Genomic DNA, 19,848 nt, shown 5'->3' with positions numbered 1-19,848 from the left:
CACCCCCCGCGGCTATTTAAGCTACCCGAGTCCTCCCGCAACTCACTCATCCCTCCCGCACTTCATGTGATCACCGGAGTAGCCCAATCTCGTCGTTCCCTGCCACGGCCATCGCCGGACTCCTCTCGTTCCGGCCAAACCAAGCCTCCCCACGCCGTTCTGAGCTATCCACGAGCTTCCCCTCGTCTCTACGGTTCGCCCCAACCCCTTGTTCGTCACCGGAGAGCCCCGTGGTCGCGTGCCCCGAGTCCGGCCGTCGCCTCTGCCTCTCGGTCGTTTCTTTGTCCGGCAGACCTGAGCATCCTCGCTCCGCTCCACCACCTTCATCGTCCTCCCCTCACCACCGCGAGCCGTCCCGACCAACTCAACCTTGCCGGAGCTGCCCGTTTCGCTGAAGATCATCACCACCACCGCCGCCTCTGTCTCCTCCCTAGCGTCGCCCCTCCCCTCCTCCATACTCCTCAGCGGCCGTTGCCACCCTGAACAGAGGCGCCACGGTGCCCCGCACCCACCGGTGGCCTCGCCCCGGCCGGGAGTGGCCTGACCCGGCCGGCCCCTCGGCCGCGCCCCTCCCCTGTCTCGGCTCTGTTCCACGAGCGGAACAGGAGCGCGAGGGGGAAGAAGCCAGCGCCCCCCTGCCAGGCGGGCCCCCTCATCCCCGCGGACCCCACCCGTCATCCCCTCTGTGTTGACCCCGCCCTGGCCACTTGGTAAGTGGAAGCGTATTCCTCGGAATATGTCTTCCCTTGTAAGAAAACGGATTCTAGCAGAGCTTTAGAAAGAAATGAGTTTTCTCTTCAGGAAGGCGTATTTTTCTGTACTGTGGCCAAGAATGCGCTTTCTCTGTCCCTAAAGTGTATTTTCTTAAATCCTTTTATCTCTTATCCACTCAGGGACCTCAGTTTTTGAGAACCAAGGTATCAATCCAGTAGGAGGATCCTCACAAGGCCCTCACACCTACACAAACAAACGAGAACCTCGCAACCAACACGGTAAAGGGGTTGGCAATGCCTTCACGACCACTTGCGAAAGTGAGATCTGATAGAGATAATATGATAAGATAAATATTTTTGGTATTTTTATGATATAGATTGAAAAGTAAAGATTGCAAAATAAAGTAGATTGGAAACTTATATGATAGAGAATAGACCTGGGGGGCATAGGTTTCACTAGTGGCTTCTCTCAAGATAGCATAATTTTTACGGTGGGTGAACAAATTACTATCGAGCAATTGATAGAAAAGTGCATAGTTATGAGAATATCTAGGCATCACGTCTGCGACAAGTAGACCGACTCCTGCCTGCATCTACTACTATTACTCCACACATCAACCGCTATCTAGCATGCATCTAGAGTATTAAATTCATAAGAATAGAGTAACGCATTAAGTAAGATGACATGATGTAGAGGGATGAACTCAAGCAATATGATATAAACCCCATCTTTTTATCCTCGATGGCAACAGTACAATACGTGCCTTGCTGCCCTTGCTATCACTAGGAAAGGACACCGCAAGATTGAACCCAAAGCTAAGCACTTCTCCCATTGCAAGAAAGATCAATCTGGTAGGCCAAACCAAACTGATAATTCGAAGAGATTTGCAAAGATAACCAATCATACATAAAAAATTCAGAGGAGATTCAAATATTTCTCATAGATAAACTTGATCATAAACCCACAATTCATCAGATCTCGACACACACACCGCAAAAAAGAGTTACACCGAATAGATCTCCAAGAAGATCAAGGAGAACTTTGTATTGAGATTCAAAGACAAAGAGAAGAAGCCATCTAGATAATAACTATGGACCCGAAGGTCTGTGGTAAACTACTCACAACTCATCGGAGAGGCCTTGGTGATGATGTAGAGGCCCTCCGTGATCGATCCCCCCTCCGGTGGAGCACCGGAAAAGGCTCCAAGATGGGATCTCCCGGGTACAGAAGGTTGCGGCGGTGAAAATTGTGTTTCGTGGTGCTCATGCATGGTTTCGGGGTACGTAGATATATATAGGAGAAGGAGGACAGGTCAGGGGAGCCATGGGGGGTCCACGAGGCAGGGGGCACCTGCCCCCCCCCCCCCAAGGGTGCGCCCTACACCCTCGTGGCCGCCTCGGCTGCTTCTTGACGTCCACTCCAAATCTCCTGGATTGTGTTTGTTCCAAAAAGTTTGCTCCCGAAGGTTTCATTCCGTTTGGACTGCGTTTGATATTCCTTTTCTGCGAAACACTAAAATAGGCAGAAAAACAGCAATTCGGGCTGGGCCTCCGGTTAGTAGGTTAGTCCCATAAATGATATAAAAGTGTATAGTAAAGCCCATAAACATCCAAAATGGGCAATATAATAGCATGGAACAATCAAAAATTATAGATACGTTGGATATGTATCAAGCATCCCCAAGCTTAATTCCTGCTCGTCCTCGAGTAGGTAAATGATAAAAACAAAATTTTTGATGTGGAATGCTACCTAGCATATTTCTCAATGTATTTTTCTCTATTGTGGCATGAATGCTCAGATCCAAATGATTCAAAATAAAAGTTCATATTGACAAAAGAATAATAATACTTCAAGCATACTAACTAAGCAATCATGTCTTCTCAAATAACATGGCAAAGGAAAGTTCATCCCTAGAAAATCATATAGTTTGGTCATGCTCCATTTTCGTTACACAAGAATGCTCTCATCATGCACAACCCCGATGACAAGCCAAGCAATTGTTTCATACTTTAGTAATCTCAAACTTTCTTTCACTCTTCACGCAATACATGAGCGTGAGCCATGGATATAGCACTATGGGTGGAATAGAGTATGATGATAGGGGTTATGTGGAGAAGACAAAAAAGGAGAAAGTCTCACATCGACGCGGCTAATCAACGGGCTAGGGAGATGCCCTCAAATGATGTCAATGCAAGGAGTAGGGATTGCCATGCAACGGATGCACTAGAGCTATAAATGTATGAAAGCTCAACAAAAGAAACTAAGTGGGTGTGCATCCAACTTGCTTGCTCATCAAGACCTAGGGCATTTTGAGGAAGCCCATCGTTGGAATATACAAGCCAAGATCTATAATGAAAGATTCCCACTTTTTAAACGAAAGTGACAACATAGGAGACACTCTATCATGAAGACCATGGTGCTACTTTGAAGCACAAGTGTGGAAAAAGATAGTAACATTGTCCCCCCCCCTTTGGGCCTTAACTTTTTTTCTTTTTTTATTTGTCCTTTCTTTTTTCTTTTTTTGGCCTTTCTTTTTTATGAGGGACAATGCTCTAGAAATGATGATCATCACACTTCAATTTACTTATAACTCATGAATTACAACTCGATACTAGTACAAAATATGACTCTATATGAATGCCTCCGGCTGTGTACCGGGATATGCAATGACACAAGAGCGACATGTATGAAAAAATTATGCATGGTGGCTTTGCCACAAAATACGATGTCAACTACATGATCATGCAAAAGCAATATGACAATGATGAAGTATGTCATAATAAATGGAACAGTGGAAAGTTGCATGGCAATATATTTCGGGATGGCTATGGAAATGCCATAATAGGTAGGTATGGTTGCTGTTTTGAGGATAATATAAAGAGGTTTATGTGTGATAGAGTGTATCGTATCATGGGGTTTGGATGCACTGGCGAAGTTTGCACCAACTCTCAAGGTGAGAAAGGGCAATGTGCGGTACCGAGGAGGCTAGCAATGATGGTAAGGTAAGAGTGCGTATAATCCATGGACTCAACATTAGTCTTAAAGAACTCACATACTTATTGCAAAAATCTACAAGTCATCAAAAACCAAGCACTACACGCATGCTCCTAGGGGGATAGCTTGGTAAGAAAAGACCATCACTCGTCCCCGACCGCCACACATAAGGATGACAATCAAAGAACACCTCATGCTTCAAATTTGTCACACAATGGTTACCACACGTGCATGCTACAGGACTTGCAAACCTCAACAGAAGTCTCAAATTCACAATTACTCAACAAGCATGACTCTAATATTACCACCTTCATATCTCAAAATAATTATTAAGCATCAAGTTGATCATAGTATTCAATTCACTTCCTATGATAGTTTTTATTATACCCAACTTGGATGCCCATCATTCTAGGACCAATTTTATAACCATAGAAAATACCATGCTGTTCTAAAAGAATCTCAAAATAATATAAGTGAAGCATGATAGATCAATAATTTCTACAAAATAAAACCACCGCCGTGATCTAAAAAGATATAAGTGAAGTACTAGAGCAAAATTGTATAGCTCAAAAGATATAAGTGAAGCACATGGAGTATTCTAATAAATTCCGAATCATGTGTGTCTCTTCCAAAAGGAGTGTACAGCAAGGATGGTTATGGTAAACTAAAAAGCAAAGACTTATATCATACAAGACGCTCCAAGCAAAACACTTATCATGTGGTAAATAAAAATATAGCTCCAAGTAAAGTTACCGATAGACGAAGACGAAAGAGGGAATGCCTTCCAGGGCATCCCCAAGCTTAGGCTTTTGGTTGTCCTTCAGTTATCTTGGGGTGCCATGGGCATCCCCAAGCTTAGGCTCTTTCCACTCCTTATTCCATAGTCCATCAAATCTTTACCCAAAACTTGAAAACTTCACAACACAAAACTCAATAGGAAATCTCATGAGCTCCGTTAGTGCAAGAAAGAAAAACCACCACTTAAGGTACTGTAATGAACTCATTCTTTATTTATATTGGTGTTAAACCTACTGTATTCCAACTTCTCTATGGTTCATACCCCCCGATACTAGCCATAGATTCATGAAAATAACCAAACAACACACGAAAAACAGAATCTGTCAAAAACAGAACAGTCTGTAGGAATCTGTAACTTTCGAATACTTATGTAACTCTAAAACTCCTACAAAAATAGGAAGTACTGGGAAACTTCTCTATTGATCTACTGCAAAAAGAATAAACTCAAAAGCACATATCTGTGATTTATTAGATTTTTTCTCGTGAGCGCAAAAGTTTCTGTTTTTCAGCAAGATCAAATTAACTTTCACCCAAGATGATCCTATAGGTTCTACTTGGCACAAACACTAATTAAAACATAAAACCACATCTAAACAGAGTCTAGATGAATTATTTATTACTAAACAGGAACAAAAATCAAGGAACAAATATAAAATTGGGTTGCCTCCCAACAAACGCTATCGTTTAACGCCCCTAGCTAGGCATAATTTCAATGATGCTCACATGAAAGACAAGAATTGAAGCACAAAGAGAGCATCATAAAACATGTGACAAACATATCTAAATCTAACATACTTCATATGCATAGGAATATTATAAGCAAACAAATTTGCGAGACAAGCAAAAACTAGCATATGCAAGGAAGAAGAAAGAGGCGATAGCAATCTCAACATGACGAGAGGTAATTTAGTAACATGAAAATTTCTACAACCATATTTTCCTATCTCATAATAATTACACGTGGGATCATAAGAAAATTCAACAAAATAGCTATCGCATAAAATATTTTCAACATGATCCACATGCATGCAAAGTTGACACTCTCCCAAAATAGTGGGATTATCATTAACTAAAGTCATGACCTCTCCAAACCCACTTTTATCAAAAATTTCATAAGATTGAATATTATCCAAATATGTGGGATCTAAAGTTGACACTCTTCCAAACCCAGTTTCAGTATTATTGCAAACATTATTATCAATCTCATATTCATCATGGGGCTTAAATAAAATTTCAAGATTATAAGAAGAGTCACCCCAATCATGATAATTGCAACAAGTAGTGGGCATAGCAAAACTAGCATCCCCAAGCTTAGGGTTTTGCATATCATTAACACAATTGACATTAATAGAATTTATAATAAAATCATTGCAATCATGTTTTTTATTCAAGGAGCTATCGTGAATCTTTTCATAAATTTCTTCATCACAATTTTCAGATTCACGAATTTTAAGAAAAACATCATGAAGATAATCTAGTGCACTCAAATCACTAGAAATTGGTTCATCATAATTGGATCTCTTAAAAAGATTGGCAAGAGGATGAGGATCCATAGATCTTAGGTTCTCTGTTTAGCAATAAATAAACAACTATTCCAACCAAATGAGCAAACGAGCCAAGTAAGACATCAAAGCAACAAAAACATGAACAGAAGAAGGGCGAATAAAATGGCAAGGGTGAAGTAGGGGAGATGAAAACGAGAGGCAAATGGCAAATAATGTAATGCGAGGGAGATGAGTTTGTGATGGGTACTTGGTATGTCTTGACTTGAGCGAAGACCTCCCCGGAAACGGCGCCAGAAATCCTTCTTGCTACCTCTTGAGCATGCGTTGGGTTTTCCCTTGAAGAGGAAAGGGTGATGCAGCAAAGTAGCATAAGTATTTCCCTCAGTTTTTGAGAACCAAGGTATTAATCCAGTAGGAGGCTCCTCACAAGTCCCTTGCACCTACACAAACAAACAAGAACCTCGCAACCAACGCGATAAAGGGGTTGGCAATCCCTTCACGGCCACTTGCGAAAGTGAGATCTGATATAGATAATATGATAAGATAAATAGTTTTGGTATTTTCATGATATAGATTGAAAAGTAAAGATTGCAAAATAAAGTATATTGGAAACTTATATGGTAGAGAATAGACCCGGGGGCCATAGATTTCACTAGTGGCTTCTCTCATGATGGCATAACTATTACGGTGGGTGAACAAATTACTGTCGAGCAATTGATAGAAAAGTGCATAGTTATGAGAATATCTAGGCATGATCATGTATATAGGTATCACGTCCACGACAGTAGACCGACGCCTGCCTGCATCTACTACTATTACTCCACACATCGACCGCTATCCAGCATGCATCTAGAGTATTAAGTTCATAAGAACAGAGTAACAAACTGAAACAATATGATATAAACCGCATCTTTTTATCCTCGATGGCAACAATACAATACGTGCCTTGCTGCCCCTGCTGTCACTGGGAAAGGACACCGCTAGATTGAACCCAAAGCTAAGCACTTCTCCCGTTGCAAGAAAGATCAATCTAGTAGGCCAAACCAAACTGATAATTCGAAGAGACTTGCAAAGATAACCAATCATACATAAAAGAATTCAGAGGAGATTCAAATATTTCTCATAGATAAACTTGATCATAAACCCACAATTCATCGGATCTCGACAAACACACCACAAAAATAGTTACATCGAATAGATCTCCAAGAAGATTAGGGAGAACTTTGTATTGAGATTCAAAGAGAGAGAAGAAGCCATCTAGCTAATAACTATGGACCCGAAGGTCTATGGTAAACTACTCACAACTCATCGGAGAGGCCTTGGTGATGATGTCGAGGCCCTCCGTGGTCGATTCCCCCTCCGGCGGAGCACCGGAAAAGGCTCCAAGATGGGATCTCCCGGGTACAGAAGGTTGCGGCGGTGGAAATTGTGTTTCGTGGTGCTCCTGGATGGTTTCGGGGTACGTAGATATATATAGGCGAAGGAGGTCGGTCAGGGGAGCCATGGGGGGCCCACGAGGCAGGGGCACCCCCCCCCCCCCAGGGCGCGCCCTCCACCCTCATGGCCGCCTCGGCTGCTTCTTGACGTCTACTCCAAGTCTCTTGGATTGCGTTTGTTCCAAAAAGATTGCTCCCGAAGGTTTCATTCCGTTTGGATTCCGTTTGGTATTCCTTTTCTGCGAAACACTGAAATAGGCAAAAAATACATCAATTCGGGCTGGGCCTCTGGTTAGTAGGTTAGTCCCAAAAATGATATAAAAGTGTATAGTAAAGAGCATAAACATCCAAAACGGGTAATATAATAGCATGGAACAATCAAAAAGTATAGATATATTGGAGACGTATCACCTCTGCAGAGTGTGTGTTTAATCTATTGATAGCCGCACCCGCGGGTATGGGTCCAGTTTGGAGTCGGTTACACTATGGGCCAACAATAATAATAACTTGATTAATAATAACCCATGTTCGATGAAGAGAGGGAGATTGGTTGTGATCCAGAGAGGATCACGGAGGTATCGTGGATACCAAAGTTGGTTGATATTTATGTGATCGCGGGATGATCATGGAGGTATCGTGGATACCGATGTTGGTAAGTTAATGCATGACATGGTTACGAGGTAACCGCCAAGCAAGAGTAAGTCGGTGCATGCGAATGTTAACTTGTTGCATGTAGTATCATCATGTTCATATGCTTATGCCATGCTAAAGTTGTATCATGTTCAGTTGTGCTTGCCATGTTGTTCTACTAGTATCATGCTCGTGATTGATTTAACCTGCTAATGTCATGCTGTTGTTTGCCTTGATTGCTTTTGGTTATTGTGAGCTTGCAAGTACATTCAATATACTGACCTGGCGTGTCATGCCAGTTTGCAGGTTGTTCCGGGATTGCTTGCTTGTTTGGTGTGGTTCCTGTGTTCGCGAGCTAGGATAAACGTTCCAGCGAGAGTCCCTGCGGATTGGAGTCCATCATCATCGTTCGTTGTTCCACTGCCAGTAGAGGTTCCGCTGCCTTGAGTTGTTATGCTGCTTGCATAGAGCAACTATGGTTGGCATAGTGTCGTCGTGCCGATGTTATTCATTGTAATATCAGAGACCTTGTATTCGTATTCATGTTGTAATAGAGAGCTGGTTTGTTCTATGCTAAGCAGTGTTGTATTCCAGAAGACTTTACCTTGATCTCTGGGCAGGAATACGGGGCGTTCCGGTTTCTCTGAGCCGAGGTGTCACATCCATGCAATAAAAAATGACCAGAAAATAAAAATTCTCCAAATGCCCTGAATATATAGTATGATTTTTGTGCAATATTAGAAAATTTCTGGCACTGAGCACACCCAGGGGGTGCACCAGTGAGCAACAAGCCCACATGACGCGCCCACCCCCTGGGCGTGCCTAGGTGTCTTGTGGGGCCCACATAGGCCCCTTCACTTATTCCAGCCACCCATCCACTTGGTCTTCCTCTTAAAAAAATGACACACCAGCTCAAACTCGTGTTCTTGCTCATCTTATTGCCATTTTTAATCTGCTTGCTCGTAGCTCCATTTGCAAAACTGTTTTGGGGGATTGATCATTGGTATGTGACTCCTCCAATGGTCCAATTAGTTTTTGTTCTAGTGCTTTATATATGGAAATTTTTTACTACCGTGGTGGCCTTGTTCTTGAGCTTGCATGTCATATTTATATGGTCCAAGGTAGCTTTGTTGCATAATATATCCTCTAGACACTTGTGGGAGTAGTTGCTATCAATTTTATTGAGATTGGTTGACGTTTATTTTGAGTCACTACTAAAAATTTCAAATAAAATTCAGAGGAAGAAAATGCTTAGGAAAATGTTCCAAGGTGGTTCCTCGAAGAAGAAATCCACAAGGCCCGCTATATGGGAGTCAGACTTTGAACCACAGCCAGAAGCTCTAGTACGGCCTTGTGAATGGCCGCCAGATTATTTCATGACTCGTGCATGTTTCCAGGAAGAATTTGACACGTACGTGCACAACGCCGACCTGACAGAGTTCTTGTCAGATAAGTGTTCGCAATACTATAATCTTACTGACTCATTTGTACGGAGATTTGAGTATTTAGTCCATCGCAACACACATTCTATTTTATTTGATCTCTATGATAAATTATTTCGCATGGACCTAGAAGAATTTAATGATGGATGCAAAATTCCGCAATGGAGCATTTATATTGAACCTCGTAAATCTGATTGCGCTGGGCCTCTTGATAGTATTACTGTGGGTTAAACAAAAACCATGACACAAGCTACTATAGGGAGCATTCACTTTCCTGCATTACATTATATTGCTCTCTTTATATGAAGATGCATTAATGGTAAACATGACCATAGCCACATTTGCACCTTTGATTTGAGTGTCCTCAAGAGTGCAGTAATGAATGATAAACAATATAATGTGTGGGCAATCATTGCACGTTGATTACATAATAATGCTAAAGATGCAGATCTCTTTGGTGGAATTTACAGCACTCGTTTAGATAATCATCTTGGTGTTCCCATAAGTGAAAATTATATTCAATTGCCACCGGCTTTTCTTAATTGTGATGCTATGGAGCGTTAGCAGTTTCTTGAAAGGGATGAATTGCCATTTCGGTATAGATTAATTATTGACAGGAGTCGTGTCATTCTTGTTACGCTTCCCGCTCCTACTTTCTTTGATTTTCAGGCAAAACAAAGATATTTCATACGGAGAGAGGAGGAAGATGAGTATAAGACGGCGAGGGAGACCACCTGCCTTCATGAGGAAACTTGCCAAGCCGTGGCAGCTGCAATTTTATGGGGAACGTTGCATGGGAAACAAAAAAATTCCCACGCTCACCAAGATCAATCCAGGAGATGAACATCTACGAGAGGAGAGATTGCATCGGCATACCCTTATAGATGTTAAGCGTTAGCGTTAAGAAACACGGTTGATGTACTTGAAAGTCTTTGCGATCCAATCACGATCCGTTCCGCGAACTCCCGATCCAAGTGCCGAATGGACGGCACCTCCGCGTTCAACACATGTATGGCTTGATGACGCCTTCACCTCCTCGATCCAGCAAGCGATGGTGAAGTAGAAGCTCGAGTTCTCAGCAGCGCGATGGCGTGGCGGCGGTGGGGTTGGAGCAATCTCGGCAGAGCTTCACTAAGAAATCCGAGAGCGAAATAGAGAAACTATGAGGAGTTCATATCCGATCTGTGTGTAATACCCAGTGCATCGGGTCCAATGACAACCATTTGTGACAAACCTGGAGCAATTTCCATTGCAAAGGAGCCCAGGTTTCAGAAGAGAACTAAACACATCAAGCGACACGTAAACTCCATTCGTTAGTATGTCAAGATGGAGACATAGAACTTTGCAAAGTACATACGGATCTGAACGTGGCAGACCCGTTAACTAAGCCTCTTTCGTGAGCAAAACATGATCATCACCAAGACTCTATGGGTGTTAGATACATTACTATGTAATCTAGATTATAGACTCTAGTGCAAGTGGGAGACTGATGGAAATGTGCCCTAGAGGCAATAATAAGTTTGTTATTATTATATTTTGTTATTCATGATACATGTTTATTATTAATGCTAGAATTGTATTGATCGGAAACTTAAATACATGTGTGGATACATAAACAAATATTGTGTCCCTAGTGAGCCTCTACTAGACTAGCGCGTTGATCAAATATTGTTAAGGTTTTCTAACCATGGACATGAGTTGTCACTTGATAACGGGATCACATCATTAGGAGAATGATGTGAATGACAAGACCCATCCGTTAGCTTAGCATATGATCGTTCGGTTTATTGCTACAGCTTTCGTTAATGTCAAATACATATTCCCTCGACCATGAGATCGTATAACTCCCGGTTACCAGAAGAATACCTTGTGTGCTTTCAAATGTCACAACGTAACTGGGTGATCATAAAGATGTTGTACAGGTTTCTCTGAAACTATCAATTGAGTTGGCGTGAATCAAGACTGGGATTTGTCACTCCATATGACGGAGAGGTATCTCTGGGCCCTCTCGATACTACAACACCACAAGAAGCTTGAAGCAAAGTGACTAAGGAGTTAGTTACGAGATGATGTCTTACAGAATAAGTAAAGAGACTTGCCGGTAACGAGATTGAACTAGGTATGAAGATACCGACGATCGAATCTCGGGCAAGTAACATACCGACAGACAAAGGAAACCGCATATGTTGTCAGAAAGGTTCGACCGATCAAGATCTTCGTAGAATGTGTAGAAACCAATATAGGCATCCAGGTCCTGCTATTGGTTATTGATTGGTGAGTCTTTTTGGTCTTGTCTACATTATACTTGAACCCGTAGGGTCCCCACGCTTAACGTTCGTTGACGATATAGTATTATATGAGTTTTGTGAGTTGGTGACCGAATATTGTTCGGATTCCCAGATGAGATCACAGACATGAGGTGCAGCTCCAGAATGGTCCTGAGGTCAAGATTGATATATAGCACGATGATATCTGGTCACCGGAAAGGTTTTGGAATGTACCAGGTATTAATCGGATCACCAGAAGCGGTTCCGGGAGGCCTCGGGAGGCCATATGGGCTTAATGGGCCAAGGGGAGGAACAAACCAGCCCACAAGGGGCTGGCGCGCCCTCTCCCTGGCCGCCGGCCCTTGGGAAGGAAAAGGGGGAGGGCTGGCCCCTCCTGCCTTCCGCTCCACATGAGAGAAAAGTAAGGGGGGGGGCACCACCTCCCTCTGCTTTCCTCCCATGCGCCAAAGAAGGAAAGGGGCGCGGCCAGGGTAGGACGTAGGGTGGCTGTCGGCCCCGTTGGGGGCGCCCTAGGCTACCTCCCCTCCTCCCCCCACCTATGTATATAGGTGAGGAGGGAGATGAACTGTGTTGCGCTCGACCGTTTTGCAACACGAACAATGTGGGATAACAAGAGAGTAGTGTGGAAGGTGCTATGTGTTGAGTAAATAGGCAAATTTTCGATTAATTTAACAGAATGGAACGCCGGCTTTACAATGTCAAGCTTGAGGAAGATGGCCCACCTCTTAGCTCTGTACAAGCACTGAATCAAATTCTGCACATAAAGGAAGTTGGTCCTCCACCTTGGTTTTGCTGATTTGGTTCACAAAGTTGCCAAACTTCAAGGAGTTTTATAAACTACAAATAAACTGACCACTAACTGAAAGAAATGTCTAAGGCCTACTGCAGAGCAGTTCATGACATCTGATGTAGCAAAGTATGACCCTGCCTAGTGTGCTTCCTCATAAGCAGTAATACTGAACATGGTTAACAGTAGTTCTGTTAAAAATGGGCTGTCTAGCTTATGAGCTGTGCAAACTCTTTGTTGTATATTCCTTTTTGATACTCCCTGTGTAAACAAATATAAGAGCACTTAGATCACTATTTTAGTGATCTAAACACTCTTATATTTCTTTACTGAGGGAGTACCATTTATAGAGAGTTCTGCTTGTACTATCTGCAGGGGTTCATCCTGCAATTTCAATGTGCACATACACATCATCCACAACAATGTCATCACCACCGGCCGCGTCAGTTGATACCACAAGTGAAGGCACCGCCAATCAAAGTTATTCCCGAAGCCAGTCAAAGAATCAAGATCCACATGCAAAGAGAGGTGCCCCTCCCCGATCAACATCATCTCCCCTTACATCGGGATCTGGCACCTGCCACTCCCTACGCTTTGCGGTAAGTACACCATATCATCCCCTGGGTACACAGCTAGCTGTTTACTATTATCATGTATACTCCATAGAGAACAGCAAAATAGCATCCTTGCTGATGTATCACCACCAGTTTTATCATTCACAGGCTGCTGATGCAGGGAGCAGGCATCAAGCAATAGACAAAAACCCAGTTGGGTTGGTGCAGTTTGGCTGTGTCACGGTTTAGACGGCCCTCATCGAGCAAATTCTGAGTTTGGAAAACTGGACAAGAACAAATAAGCAGTGGGTCGTGTACTTGGTAGACACTGAGAGTTCCATCTCAAACTCATCCATCCGTAGCTTGTGTTCCCTCAACCTGACCCTAATGGTTCATATTAATCTGTGCAGTGAAGTGAAGCATCTAATAAATCTTCGACAGGCATTGCAGCGGAAGGTAAGCTTGGATTTGGTCCCTGCTATGCCAATTGTGGGTGATCTATAATATGTTGTAATTTTATAAATTGTTAGTGGTTTCTCTGTATTGCATAATAATGTTTCTGGTAATCTTGGTAATGTAAGCACGCTAGATTTGGCCATAAACGGGTCTATTTCTGATGCCAAGGGACTATTACAAGTAGGTCCATGGGTTCCCATAGATAATAGTACCAAAAAGCGAAATACGATACAAAAACGAGGACCTGGATCCTGAGCAGCTGGTCAAGAACATTACTGAATCAAGTGCGGTGGCCAATGCAAGGGGTCATTAGTTTAATGCTCCATCACATGGCTAATCAAGTATACACTATTTAACATGATGACTCCCAGCTCCATTAGTTCCTCTACTCGCCTTCTCCATAGAACATTAGTGAGCGGGCTGCTGGATCTCTTCATTTTGCGACTATGTCTCTCTGCTATTGTGTGAGGTGAGTACCTGCTATTTCACCATATTTATGCCCATTTTTCTTGTTATAGCTACCTTGTTTCTTCAATGGCGAGTTTGATTTTACGAAATTTTCTTGCGTCTCATGTGAGACAGAGTGGTCTAGTCTAACTTAGATGTTTAGATTAAAAATCACAATGGAAACAACAACCAAATGAAATGCACAGGTAGCGGAAATGGAATGATAATACTTAACTTTGTTGGCTTTAGTCTTTTAGAGAACATGGTTAGAACTTAGAAGAGAATTATTTTGGACAGCAATTCCGTTTCACACCTTGAACATTGCTGGCAATGGACCCAAACCCACGACAAATGGATGACAAACATCACAACTGCATGCATCAAACACAAGAACACATAAATCACATTAAAAAATCACAAAAACCGCAGCGCAACCATGCAAAATGCTCGCCCAACTTCAGAAAAGAAGACACCAGATCCACCTTCACGCTGCCCATACTCACATCTACCACATTACCCACCAGCGCAACCATGCAATGGCCATGTAGGCGCCTACTAATTTAAATAGACTCATTCGACCGAGGTCAAGTACAGTATACAGAACAACAAACCCAAAATAACATCTCAAAAAAGGAAAAGGAAACCCAAATAGTTGGTTTGAACATGTTACTGCATGTTACCATTCAGCTAATCAACAAGTCATTATCTGCACCTGGTTTCTTTATTCGAAGGGTTGCTGTTCATTAATTGATTTGATCTAGCTAAACCCAACTAGCTAGTTGCAAAATTGATCTTTGAGGGACACGTTTTTATAATGAATTAATCATACATACACTAGGACTTTGACTATGGGGGCCAGGTCAAAATTAAGGGCCAAAGTCCATGTTCCCATCCTAGCTCATTGAAAATGAAAGACAGTCTGATCCAGCACGTCATCATGGTTTTCATTATTGATCTTAATAGCGTGCGCTGGCACTCAAGGTTCCATCTTAATGAATCAACTGTTACTTGCCCAAAAATGAGTGCTACAACGGTAATGTGTATCAGTAGTTTACTAAATGGGTACACAAAACAAGGACATTATTCTTGTACACCTTTCAAAGTATTCCGTCCGTCTGAAAATACTTGTCAGAGTAATTCCGGATGGAGGGAGTACTAGACCATGACCGCGTTTCACGGAGTCTGGAACTCTGGATCAGGTCAAGTTCACTATTGACTGAAGATGCCATCAACGTGCTAATCAACTACTCCCTCTGTAAACAATAAACAAATACATACTAAGATGGTGATCTAAAATGTCTTATATTTTAGTTTACAGAGGGAGAAGTAGATAGATCATCTTATAATTACTAAATGATTGAGTACCTAATCTTTTGGCATTAGTTCAGTGGGCGCCCAAATTTTGTCTCAACTCTGCATGGACAAGTGGACAGGCTGGGGCCTGTACTAATTTTTGTGGATCGATCTACTCCTACTGACAGCTCCTCGATCCCTGTCGGGTGTTCTTTACTAGTACGGAGCAGGTCAGTTTTTTGGTAGATGAAAAGGCCCAAAGCCCCTTCTCTTTGAAAATCAAGCACCGTCTGACCAGGCCAAGTTTTTTTTATTGGATCAGCTGTGGATCTCGATAGCTGTCAAAGGCGTGCCGTGGCATTAAAGGTGCCATCAAATGGCTAATATCAAATGATCTATATGCACAAATGTCTAGACAAATTAAGCTACTAGTAGTAATACCAAAGGGTTGCCTAGACTTTATAAATGCAGCTAGCTTTCGCCCCCGTAAATAATGTGTTTAGGCAAGATTTGAGTGCTAGATGGAAATGTATCTGGAAATGGCGGCGTAGCTAATTAATAGCATCAGTTGATATTCTTTGTCTCTAGTTAGCAGTCGACCCAATTATCCCTTAATTCTGATTGTGGAGACACTAGCCTTACAAAATGGGCTATATTTTTGATCAGAAGGCAACATCTTAATCTTGTAGCTCATCCTTCCCACACCGATCTAAGACAACTTTTTTTTAAGAGAAGGAAGACCCCCGGCCTCTGCATCTGGGCGATGCATGCAGCCACTTTATTAATTATTCACAGAAGATCTTACAAAGAAATATAATAGTTAATCTGAAGCCACCGTCTAGGCAACATCTGTCGCTACTCCTATCCAGTTGATCAAGGGATGCTCATAGTCCGGGCCCAATACCACAGACCTCGCAGCCAAGCCTAACATCTAAGACCTGAGGCCCCAACCTAGCCACTTGTCGGGTCTGGGGCACACACTGGTCCGGCATGCTCTCAGAGGCCGCCGCCGCCAACTGACGCTGCTCCATCTTCAGAGTTGTACTGACGCATCAACCTTGCTCGGTCTAGCTGTCGTCAACGCCACCACGGCGCCCAACAGCACCACCTCCTTGCACGCAAACAGCCGAGCACGTCGCGGTCGCCACTGATACACATCAACACCATGCTGCCAAGTGCCACCAGCCGACACAACTTGATGTCTTTGGAAGATCTATCGAGCGTAGCACCTGCCGACCAGGCATGACAAAGCGTAGCACCTGTCAGTCAGGCATGACTTGACATCTCCACCGAAGCTCTGTGCAAGACGAAGCCGCTCCACCTCCTGCCTCTATCTTCCAGTGGTGCTCCACAAACGATGCTCCCAAGATATAAACGACACCGCAGTACCACCATCATCCAATCTACAACACCAGATCCTAGGGTTTCCCCCGGAGTAGCACGAGTGGGTCGATAGTAGTTACACGACGATGCCTGCATCAAGGTAATGACGTAGAATGCCGCCATTGCCTGCCGTCGGCTCGGTTTTCACCGGCAACCATGTGTCCCCAACTCGCAGCCGGGACTAGATGATGGATCTCGAGATCTTATCACCAAGCCTCAGTCCGACCACCTCCGACGAAGAAGATGACCACCACCACTGGCCAGCGAGACGACGCGAACCACCGGTGCTAGGCCCGTCTGGGACCACACCCCATGGCCGGGAACAGCGGCAAGCGCTGCCACGACGGAGACGCGGACCCGAAGCCCAGATCCAGCCCACCCACACGCCGCCAAGTGGCCACCACCAAGCGCCGTTCAGGGGCAGCCCCGCCGCCGTGAGGGACACCGCCCCACGGGCAACAACGCCAGCCACCGGCGGACCACCGCCGTGCACCACCGGCCGCCACGAGATCTGCGCGGGCAATGGCGAAACGACTAATAGGCATTACTGAATAAACACTAGGAGGACTGCTATATCGCGTTTGTTTTATGAAGTCAGGTCAAGTCTATATTGATTAAAAGTGCCCCATTACATGCCTAATGAAATGATACCTGCACAAATTAACTCAAACTGAATTGGTGCGTTGACTTCCCACTCTTTAAGTTGTTGCCATCCTCTCGCATGGAACACTAGTGTGCCTGCTAGCTGTTCTCTTCATTGTGCGACTACGTTCGTTCTCTCTGCGGTTGCCTGAGAGAGGTGTGTACTTCTACGCCGACGAGATTAATCATGCCTAAGGATGTCTTTTTATTCGTTTTGATTGTAATTGGCTAGTTTCTTCCGTTGCTGGCTAGTTTGTTGTTTAGGGAAATCTTCTTCGATTGTTAGTTTGATTTTTATGGAATTTTCTTGCGCCCCCCTTGACTTGAGCCCCACAAACGCCATTGACAGTTCTCCACGACCTCGCATCGAACCGCCGCCGCCTCCACCCTCCTCTCCCTACCCATTAGCGGAGGCCGCCTGCTACTCATGCCGCCATGGGCGTCGCCTTCTCTTCTTCCCCATCGCCAATGCGAGCTATTCTTCCTCCTTTCCGCGGTGCAGTTATGATGCTAAGCCCGGATCAGTGGGCATGCCAATTTTGTCTCAAATTTGCATAGAGTGGTCGGGTTGTGGATTACTGTACTCCTACTAGCACCTAGCTTCTCCATGTCAGGTGTTCTTTACATACGCGTGCAATTACGGTCAATAAAGCTAGTAGTTTATTGGTTGTTTTTCACTATATATCCCCATTGAAAGAGAACTAAGCAGAAGCTAATCTAGCTAGCTAGCATTTCTCTTCTCCATTGGAGTACCCCATTCACTTTCCTTTGTAGCCAAGTGCGTTACTTACTATTTCATCGAGTTAATTTAGTCTTAAATTTGCTATAACTACCCTGTTTTCTGTAGCTACCATTTTGAATAATTTTGTGGAACCTTATTGCAACTAGAATTAGTGTTGGCATGGTTTGCAGATTTCCTCTTCGAAACTAGCGGCTAATCATTTACCCATCATTGTATTTGTTCCCATTTTTCTCCTGCTGCAGTTAAATCAGAATATAGATGGCAGATAATACATCAACAACTAGTTCATTGGAAGGACAACATGAAGAGCTATGGATGGACCAACTTCTTCTGGAAGCAGCCACATCCGGCGATTCCGCATCAATGAAGGACATGGCATCACAGGATCCAAGCATGCTTCTTAGAACAACTCCAGCTGGGAACACCTGTCTTCACATATCGTCCATCCATGGCCATGAGGCATTTTGCCTAGATGTGGTGGCCCTGGAGGTGTCTCTTCTCACTACAGTAAACCTGGATCGAGAGACACCACTTCTTGCCGCGGTGAAAAGCGGTTCTGTCATCTTGGCTTCCGTTCTACTCCGTTGGTACCGTGAACATCGACTGAGCAAGGCAATCTTGGAAAAAGACATTGATGGCTGCAATGCACTCCACCATGCCATTCGCAGTGGCCATAGGAAGCTTGCGATGGAGCTGATAGATGCAGAGCCGGTTCTGTCGACACATGTGAATAGAATGAACGAGTCACCTATGTATATTGCAGCGATGAGGGATTTTACTGATATTTCAGAGATTTTACTTGAAATTCCTGTTTCTGCTCATATGGGACCATGGGGCCAGAACACTCTGCAGGCTGCCGTGAAGAATGGAAACGCAGGTGAGAACCAGTGTGTGCATGTATATATTTCCCGAGTTTGGGACTGTAGCAATTGTCCATGGATGCCCTACAACCGCTGTGTGGGTGCATGTGGTTTGGTAGCATGGTTGCCTGCTCACTTGCTCAGCTCAATAGTACAACTAGATGTTGAATTATTGTTTACTCCTGGTATTTTGTTACTCTATTAGTTTACAACTGGGAAAAAGAATTTGAATGTACAATATTATCTAGAGCACGGTACATTGATGTTATAGAACTATTCTAGTATATCATTACTAGTCCTCACAAGGACTATCATCATCCCATTGCTAATTAACCGTTGTTCATGTACTGATTTGTTTTCAGGTTTGGCTAAGAGAATTGTGGAAACACGTCCTGGGCTGGCCAAAGAAGCCGATAACAATGGGTGTACTCCGCTAAGTTCAGCTGTATATCGTGGCCTGGTTGACGTGTTACGAGTATTGCTGGAACATGATTGCTCTTTAGGGTATGAGGTGCCAAGTAATGGTAATCCTTTCCTTAGTTATGCTGCATATGAAGGTCACCTCGATGTTGCTGAAGAGCTTCTTAAATACTGTCCTGATACTCCTTACCGTTCAACACAAGATGCCTGTTGGACATCCCTCCATGTAGCTGTATACGATGATCAAGTGGAGTTCACAGAATTCATCTTGAGGACCCCACAACTTCGGAAACTCATTAACATGCGAGACTCCAACGGGAAAACTGCTCTACATTTGGCGGTAGAGAAGTGCAATCCTAAAATGGTTGTTGCTTTGCTGTCTCACGATGACATAGACACAACTGTGGTTGATAATGAAGGTGTTACAGCAGCTTGGGTATTAGCTCATGTCATTGAT

At 43.7% G+C, this 19,848-nt stretch overlaps 1 protein-coding gene across 1 annotated transcript in view; it reads left to right on the top strand.

Moving 5' to 3' along the window:
- The first annotated feature begins 13,889 nt into the window (after positions 1 to 13,889).
- LOC119278971 (ankyrin repeat-containing protein At5g02620-like) overlaps positions 13,890 to 19,848 on the top strand; it is an 8,038-nt gene continuing 2,079 nt past the window's right edge. The window contains exons 1-2 of the mRNA XM_037560373.1: positions 13,890 to 14,073; positions 18,354 to 18,988. Of these exons, the coding sequence (XP_037416270.1) occupies positions 18,370 to 18,988 (619 nt within the window). The 5' untranslated portion in view covers positions 13,890 to 14,073; positions 18,354 to 18,369. The remainder of the gene's footprint in view (positions 14,074 to 18,353; positions 18,989 to 19,848) is intronic.

This window comes from Triticum dicoccoides, chromosome 3B, assembly GCF_002162155.2.
Source record: "Triticum dicoccoides isolate Atlit2015 ecotype Zavitan chromosome 3B, WEW_v2.0, whole genome shotgun sequence".
In the NCBI taxonomy this organism is placed as follows: Eukaryota; Viridiplantae; Streptophyta; class Magnoliopsida; order Poales; family Poaceae; genus Triticum; species Triticum dicoccoides.
The sequence above is the reverse complement of the archived record's forward strand: the minus strand, read 5'-3'. Positions and strand labels throughout refer to the sequence as shown.